General features: G+C 41.2%; 1 protein-coding gene across 1 annotated transcript; it reads left to right on the top strand.

Annotated features, from left to right (window-relative positions):
* Nucleotides 1-797: 797 nt before the first annotated feature.
* Nucleotides 798-7,637, top strand: LOC130963209 (uncharacterized). Its single transcript, XM_057889345.1, has 5 exons — nucleotides 798-825; nucleotides 960-1,341; nucleotides 1,469-1,701; nucleotides 5,842-5,924; nucleotides 7,581-7,637. Exons 1-5 carry the CDS (start codon nucleotides 798-800, stop codon nucleotides 7,635-7,637), a joined length of 783 nt encoding a protein of 260 aa, XP_057745328.1.
* Nucleotides 7,638-9,254: the final 1,617 nt, after the last annotated feature.

The raw sequence follows: 9,254 nt of genomic DNA on the forward strand, positions 1-9,254 counted from the left end.
TCCCTCAATTTCAGCCAGAAAATACCTGAAATCACAAAAAAAACCCACAAACTCATAGTAAAGTCCAGAAATGTGATTTTTGCATAAAAACTAATAAAAATATATTAAAAAGTAGCTCGATCATACTAAAAACTATATTAAAACACCCCCAAAAAGCGTATAAAATATCTGCTCATTACCCTCCATCAAGCTGTGCAACTTTGTCACCACCGCCACGGTTCAAAAGAGCCCCTCCATCCCGAATCCGACTTCATCAACTTCCTCATGTGTGTCCTATCCTATACAAAACTTTGTGAATTGTAACAATTTCTCTGACCAATACCGCATTTTGCTTACTTCATTACAAGCCAAGCAAGAACCTCAGTCCTTCTCCCAAGCTGTCACAGATTCGCGATGGTGAGATGCCATGTCCAAAGAAATTCAAGCACTGGAAGTTAACAACACGTGGAAGCTCATACCTCTTCCTCTAGGAAAGAAAGCTTATGGTTGTAAGTGGGTTTATCAAATTAAATACAATTCTGATGGGTCAGTCGAGAAATTCAAAGCACGGTTGGTCATCTTAGAAAATCAACAAGTGGAAGGACTAGATTACAATGAAACGTTCTCTCCGGTGGCAAAAATGGTGACCATTCGAACAACTCTTGCCGTTGCAGCAGCCCAGGATTAGGAACTTCACCAAATGGATGTCCATAATGCCTTTCTGCATGGAGACCTTGATGAAGATGTGTACATGAAGCTCCCACCCGGGTTCCAAGTGTCTCAGCCAAGCTTAGTCTGTAAACTTAAAAAATCCATATATGGCTTGCGACAAGCTCCGTGTTGTTGGTTTGCAAAATTATCCTTTACCCTTACTCGATTTGGTTACCAGGAATCACAAAAAGACCATTCCTTGTTTAGTCTCTGTAAAAATGATGTCCACCTGGTTGTTTTGGTGTATGTTGATGACCTTGTGATTGCAGGAAATAATGGTGATGCAATTAACAAATTCAAACAGTACTTGTACAAGTGCTTTCACATGAAAGACTTAGGGCGCCTGAAATATTTTTTGGGGGTTGAAGTTGCCCAATCTTCCAAGGGAATCTGTGCCAGCGGAAATATGCCTTGGACATCATCACTGAAGCAGGTTTGCTGGCTGTTAAGCCCGCAGCTACTCCGTGTGAGGAAAATCACCGGTTGGCATCCGCTGCTGGCCCTGTTCTCTCTGATCCTAGCATGTATCGCCACCTCGTTGGAAGACTCATATATTTGTGCTTCACCAGACCTGATATCGCCTATAGTGTTCATATTTTGTCCCAGTTTATGCAGAACCCATGTACTGAACATTGGCACGCCGCTTTATAGGTTATTCGGTATCTGAAGGGACATCCGGGGCAGGGCATACTTCTACCTAAAGAAAATGATTTGCAACTCTATGCCTGGTGTGATTCTGATTGGGCTGGCTGTCCGCTAATGCGCCGATCTCTTACAGGGTGGTTCATTTAATTCGGTACCGCCCCTATCTCGTGGAAACACAGAAACAACAAACGGTCTCCGCCTCTTCTGCTGAAGCTGAGTACCGCTCAAAGGCCAAGACAACCAGAGAATTAATATGGATAAAGGATATACTGTCCTCGTTGCACGTGTCGCATCCTGCTCCCATTCGCTTACATTGCGACAGTCAAGTGTCGCTTCATATTGCTAAAAATCCAGTCTTTCACGAACGTACCAAGCACATCGAAGTCGACTGTTATTTTGTCCGGGATGAAATCATACACAATTGACTATTACCTTCTTACGTTCCTACTCATCTCCAATTAGCTGATATTTTCACCAAGGCTCTCGGGACGAAACAGTTTGGGAAACTCTAAGTCAAGTTGGCCATTCAAAATTTACACACGCCAACTTGGGGGGGTAACAATGGTCAACATAAGTTATATATAGAAATATCAATTAGAAGGTTTGGTTATTTATGTATATAGCAATCTGTCATACATATTTTTGGTAGGAATAAATTAGGATAACAAATCAAGTTATTATATTAGGAAAAGATTTGTTGTGATTTGTTGATTAGAGTGTGTGTGCGTGTGTGTGTGTGTATATATATATATATATATATATATATATGAAAGTTTGTATCAAAGAACACAGTGCCGATTACCATTATTTATTAGATTTCAACAAAAACACAAAACCCTGTAATCATTCAATGATTTCACAACAGAAAACAAAACGAAAAATGAAGAACAAATGAGCGTGGTACTGACCTTCGAGAGAGGTTGAGCGCGACTGAGAGCAAGACGACAGACAGCAGTTGAGAGCCACGAGACGACGGCAATAAGACGACCGCGAGCAGGACGAAGACGATGGAAGATGGGGGCTGGGCGAGGAAGAAGAGAGCGAACATGAGGTTTGACTTGGATAACGCCGACAGTACGAAGAGAGACTTCTCGGACTGCTACGGACGGTGGCATTGTGTCACTCTGTTCGGCGACGGTGGAGGATTACTATGGTTTTCACTTTTTCTTTTCTCTGAGTGAAGGAATGAAACTATGAAAGGAATGAAAGAGGGGAGAGAGCATTCAGAGAACCAACGCGTTCTGTTTTTTTCCCTTTTTCGAAACATGTTGTAGGGGTATACAAATCCAAACCGATCAAAATTAAACTGCTCATCCAATTCAATCCAAACCAAAAATCGATTAAAACCGTACTAATTCGAATCTTATTGGATTTATTTTTTGCAAACCGCGGGATCGGATCGGATTTTGGATCTACTTTTCACAACCGATTCAATCCAATCCAAACCGCACAATGTGTTATAATATTATTATTTTATTATTATGTTTACAATTATACTTATAACATATTCAATTTGTTATACATATTTATATTTTTCATGTATTATTATTATTTAATAGATATTTTATGTTCAAAATGTGATTTATTTATTTATTTTAACTAACCTATAATTTTATTTCTATTGTTATATTATCGTTGGTTTTTTAAGATATTGTTAAGACTTGCTATGTCATTGTTGGTTATTTGAAATTTGATGTTGAGACTTGTTATGTATATTAAATTTTTTTTAATTTAGAAAACCGCAAATCTAATCCAATACAAACTGCTCGAAATTGGATCGGATCAGATTTTTTTTTAAAAAATCATCTAATCCAAACCGCACTGCAAGTAAACATAGTGTTTGGATCGGATGAGATTTTGACTCAAAATCGATCTAAACCGCACCGTGAACACCCCTAATGTCGCATTAGACAAACCGACCGGTTATCGGTTGATAAACTACTATTTTGTGGTTTATCTTGTGCTAAATTGAGTGGTCTTTATCAATTCTCTACATACTTATTCATACAAACTGCATGGTTTTATAAATCCTTCCAAATTTTATTCTATGGTTGAAAACTTGCTTCTTAAGCCCTTAAATTGTGTATTTTTAATTCCCCTTTATACCATTCGATGCCGTGATCCATGTGTTAAGTGTTTTCAGGCTTTATAGGGCAGGAATGGCTTGGAGAATGGAAAGAAAGCTTGTAAAAATAGAAGAAACACAAGAAACGAAGGAGCTGACCAGCGAGAATCGGCGCGCACGCGTACCTGACGCTTACACGTAACTTGGCACATTCCATAGAGACGCGGACGCGTACCTAACACGTACGTGCGAAACGTGCAGAGGACCATCGATGCGCATGCGCACATGACGCGTACGCGTGCCGTACGTCACATGCAGAAATTGCAGAAAATGTTGGGGGCAATTTTGGGCTGAGTTTGGACCCTGTTTTTTGCCCAAAAACACAGACTAGAGCCAGGTGACAGTAGAGACTCAACACACATTCACACATTCTCAGTTTTAGTTTTGGTTTTGGGAATCTCAGAGAGAATTGACCACTTCCTCTAGGGTTCTTCATATTCATATATTCTTATATTTCTAGTTTTATGCTTTTGAGTTAGATATTGAGAAGAGTTACTACCTCCGTTGAAGCTTTTATCATTCTAGTTTGTTTCCTATTCCTTTACTCTTTTAATTCCCATTTACTTTGTTTAGAGTTATATGGATACCTTCGATTTTGGAATTAATTAATGCAAAGATAATTTTCTATTCCATTTTCATTATTTGTTGATTATTTCCAATTGAGTTTAATTATTGTTCTGAGGGTTACCTGAAATTGTAGGTCGATCTCGGTCGAGATCTTCTGTGTTAGTCGGAGCCGACGTGTCCGGCAGGTGTATAGCGGCCGGAGCTGGCGTGTCCGACTTTGTGGAACTGAAAGTGCTGCTGATCCTTCGTCTCCGGAGGGTGGGGGGTACCTGCAAGGGACTCCGATGCTTAAGTTAGCAAGGGTATTAAGCAGGTATTGAGTAGGATCAGAATATGAGTTATACCTGGGTGCTCCAGCGTATTTATAATGGTGAGATGTGGCCTCCTGTGGATAAGATAAGTTAGTTATCTTATCTTATCTTTATCTTATCTTCAAGTGAGGTCATCTTATCTTCAAGGGAACCGCCCTTCTCTTGTAGGCTTGGGCTGCCTTAGGATCTGGGGTGTGTTCCTCTATTTGGGCCCTTTGTTTGGGCTTTCTCGTGACTTGGCCGAGCTCTTTGAGAAGAGGTTGGATTGTCCTGACCTGAAGAGGTCAGTCGCTTTGTCTGTAGAACATCCCGGGTCGGACAACTCGACCCAGGATATGAACAGTGCCCCTGCTTGAGCTCGGTCTTCTTTTTGAGATCGAGTTCTTGACTTCGGTCTTTCTTTGGTGAAGCCGAACTCAAGCATTTTGTTGACTCCTTTGTAGCAGCTTTGAATGTAGAACGTTTCTTCTAAAAGACGCGCGCTTTTATATCGGCGCTTTTTTGGGAACGTGCGAGGGTTTAATGCCTCATTTAATTTGAGCATTAATTGCCCCGTTTCCCTTTGGCTCTTTACTTTGATTTTGAAAACCCAGAAACAGTTTCTCTCCTTTAGCCTTTTCGTAACTTCTTTTCTCTGCTCTCTTTGCTTTCTGTTCTTTCGTTTGCGCTTATGCTTTCTCTTGGAGTTTTTGTGGTTTTCATGTTTTCTCTTCTGCGACATTACTCTTGTTCGCGTTTTTGCTTGTGAGAGAGCATCCCAGATTTCGTCTCCTGCTTGCTGTTCTTTTCCAGGTAAGTACTGGCTTTCTTGTAGCCTCGTTTTCAATTTTTGGTGAAGCTTTGATTTTGCATGTTTGAAAGTTTGAATCTTTTCGAGGTCTTGTATTTGCTTGTCACTGTAACATATTTTTCCTGTCTTTCTTTTATGCATTCTCATGGCTTTTCTGTTGAGGCTTTCTAGGGTTTTATTGTCTCTTTGTGGTTTTTTCCTGCCTGATACTTGATAAAAATCTACGTCTGTTCCTCGCTTTGTTCGGAGATTTGCTTTTTGTCTGATCTTGAAAAAAGGTTGCATCTTTAATGGTCTCTGCTTGGCGTGTTTGGTAGAATGTAACAATTTTTTGTATTTCTCCTTAAAGAAAGGTGTTTGCTATTTTTTGAATTTCTTTTTGAGACATGTTGGCATGTAAGCTTGTAAATTGATTTCTGGAAACCTTGCTTTGTTACTGCCTCCAAAGGATGTCCCAGGACTTTGGTTTGAGTCTTGGGGTTTTCCTTTTCTTTGTTCCATCGCCTGAGAAGTATTGACCGAGTTGCTTTCTCCCTTTGTCCGAGATTTGTGGTAATCCCATCTTCTTTTCTTACTTGTAGGGTTAGTTGGCCTCATGTCTTCTCACAATAACATTGTAGAGATGTCTTCCAGAGTTTCAGAGGGGATGTCCAATTGGCTGGACTCCCTTGTTTTGTTGTGTGTTTCTGTTGTGGATGTTGAGTTTTGCACAGAGCTGAGGAAGCGCCATAGGATTTATGGTAACAATGCTCGTGAGGAGGATTACGAGCTTGGTGCTCCTGATTCTGATGAGAGGGTTTGTTTTCCGACTTCCATTGAGAGGGAGCATCCCTTCTTCTATGCCTATGAATACTTCTTCAGCCAATTGAACGTTACTTTTCCTTTTACTGCTTTTGAGACCGACCTGTTGTGGTCGTGTAATATTGTCCCATCCCAGCTTCACCCTAATTCCTGGGGTTTTATTAAAATTTTTCAACTTCTCTGCCGTGAATTAGATGTAACACCTTCCCAGACTCTTTTCCTTTATTTGTTTGTTTCCGCCAAGCCTGGCGGTTCTTCAAAAAAGAAAGCTTCCTGGGTTTCCTTCAGGTCCGCCCAGGGCCACAAAGTTTTTGCTATGTATAAGGAGTCCTTTAAGGACTTCAAGAATTAGTTCTTTAAGGTTTGTGCTGTCGAGGGGGCCTGCCCCTTTTTTCTTGATGAAAATGATGAGCCTTCTTTCCCTCTAGAGTGGCAGAGGGATGTGAGAGTGTCTCGCTATACCTGGGAGATGCTTGATGATGTTGAGCGTGCCTTTGTTGTTGTTCTTGAGGATCTATGGGGGAAACCACCCCATCTTGATACAAAAAGGTTTTTGAATGACCTGTCCTTGGTTCGGACTGTTTTGGGTACTTGTCTGACTTGTCTCTTATACTTGTTTCTTAATTTTTTCTTCCTCTTGTTGTGACCGTAACTCTCTGCTGTGGCTAATTCTGTATTTGCAGAGATGTCAAAGAACAACGACTCCATGAAGGCCTTTAAAAAGGCAAAGAAGGCAATTGCTGCTCTGAACATCTCGGCCAAAGTGGCCGGCGAGGGATCTTCTCAGGTCCCAGTGAAGCCTCCTGTGCCGAGTTCTCTCGGGCCGAGGAAGGCAATTCCTACTCCTCGGTTTCGTTAGGTCGATCCTCCACAGACTTATACCGTTGCTTCTGGTGTTCCTCCCTTAAAAAAGCAAAAAACATCCGAGCCCTTTAACCTGGATGCCCCAGATTTTGATGCTATCGAGCTTGTTGACCAGCAAATTGCCCCCTATGGTCGGCTTTTCATGGACGACGTGTCTCTTCTTCAGCATCTAGATTTCATCATCAAAAGTAGTGTGAAAATGGCTCATATGGGTGCGGCTATTTTCTGAACAGTTCAGGGGATCCCGATTCATGCCACAAAATCCGTCATGGAGGAGGCCAAGTCATAATTTGATCGGATCAAGGGTCTGAAGGATGAGTTGGAGGTGAAGTTGGCGAAGGTGGAGAAGGAGCTGGAGAGTGAGAAGGCCAGCTCTATTGCCCTGGCTGCTTCTTTGAAGTTGGCTGAGGACATGGCCCTAAAGCATAAGGATAGCTATGTCTCGGCTTATAGGGAATTAATGTATCTCCGGGATGATTTGGAAACTGCTCGGGCTAATTATGCCGAGCTTCAGGGTCACCTTGTGGGCAGCGTAACTGCTGCCTCCGAGAACCTGATGGAGCAGTTCCGGATTATTGCTCCTGATGCCGACTTGACTCTCGTCAGCCTGGACAATGTTGTGAAGGATGGTAAGATTGTCCCTGATGACCAGGATGATGATGATGCTGACCCTCCCCCAGTGCCTTCTCTTAAAGTGTCGACCTCCTCGGTTCCTCCTGTTACGTCCGATCCGGATTGCTAGATTTTGAACCGGGATGATGAAACTGTAGATGCTGTGCCTATTCAGACTTGCCCTCCTTCTTCCCGTACTGATGCTGCCGGGAAGGCTCCAGATCTTGGTTAACCTCCTTTTTTAAGTATTTGTGTAAATAGCCCGGTTTGTGGGCTTTGAACTCTTTTTTTTTTTTTGTAAATGATGCTTTGTTGACTGTTGATACTCCAGTTGCTATTTTTAGCAACTTTATTTTGAAAAACAAAATGGTTTCTCTGGCTCTTGGGGTTGGCTTTCAAGCGACTTGTTGAGTCTTTGTTTTATGATAACTGTGATATGCTTGCTTGCGGCTTTCTTTATCATTTACCTAGGATTTTCAGAGTTGTTTTTTATCCATCCTCTTTTGATCGCTTTTGTGGCGAGGTCAAGGTCTATCGGGTCGAATTATCTCCCCTTTGTTGGTTGATCTTCTCAATTGATCTTTTCGAGCAACCCCTTGGGATTACTTTTTATAACTTTTTGTAGCTTCAGTCCGATTTCTTCATGTAGGTCCCCGTTTTGTTACTAGGTGATCCTTTTTTCTTAGATCTTGTTCAGATCTTTTTTGAGGTTTTGCCTTTTGTAACTTTATCTTTTTCGGGCCGACTTCGTCATACGGACTCTGTCCAGTTTTTTGATAATCCTCTCTTTTTTTGGACCGTGTTCAGGTCTCTTTCAGGGATTATTTTGTTTTGTAGGAGACCGACTTCGTTGGGTCGATTTCTTCTAAGTTGTTTTTGTGATCCTCTTTCTTGGACCTTTGTTAGGTCTCTTTCAGGGATTACTTTTACAACTTGTCTTGTAGGAGACCGACTTCGTTAGGTCGATCTCTTCTAAGTTGTTTTTGTGATCCTCTTTCTTGGACCTTTGTTAGGTCTCTTTCAGGGATTACTTTTACAACTTGTCTTGTAGGGGATCGACTTCGTTAGGTCGATCTCTTCTAAGTTGTTTTTGTAATCCTCTTTCTTGGACCTTTGTTAGGTCTCTTTCAGGGATTACTTTTACAACTTGTCTTGTAGGGGATCGACTTCGTTAGGTCGATCTCTTCTAAGTTGTTTTTGTAATCCTCTTTCTTAGACCTTTGTTAGGTCTCTTTCAGGGATTACTTTTACAACTTGTCTTGTAGGGGATCGACTTCGTTAGGTCGATCTCTTCTAAGTTGTTTTTGTAATCATCTTTCTTGGACCTTTGTTAGGTCTCTTTCAGGGATTGCTTTTACAACTTGTCTTTGTAGGAGACCGACTTCGTTAGGTTGATCTCTTCTAAGTTATAGCAATTCCTCTTTAATAGGGTTGGCCAGACCTCTTTCCAAGGATTTGCTGATAACTTGGATTGACTTGGTCTGACTTTTTAGTGTCGGCCAGTCTTTTTAAGTTATTATATAGCAATCCATAAGACCTCGTCAGGTTCTTTTTGGGATCACTTTCGATAACTTCTTGCATTATTTTATGTTCATCTTTTGCCGATTTGTAGATGGTGGTTACTGTCCTGGTTTAATCGACCTTTAGGTGAATCGTGTTTTCACCTTTGTCGGTCGATCATTCCTATCGAGATCGTATAGTGAATCTGTTCTTCACTTCATGTTCGATCCGTTGCTTTGTAATCGGACGATGAATGCTTCAGATTAATGCGTCTTGGAAATTTGTAGAATATCTGAAATGTATTTTATTTAAAGAAAGTGTAAATATATACAGGCGGGAGTTTTTCATA

The sequence above is a fragment of the Arachis stenosperma genome, chromosome 2 (genome assembly GCF_014773155.1).
Source record: "Arachis stenosperma cultivar V10309 chromosome 2, arast.V10309.gnm1.PFL2, whole genome shotgun sequence".
In the NCBI taxonomy this organism is placed as follows: domain Eukaryota; kingdom Viridiplantae; phylum Streptophyta; class Magnoliopsida; order Fabales; family Fabaceae; genus Arachis; species Arachis stenosperma.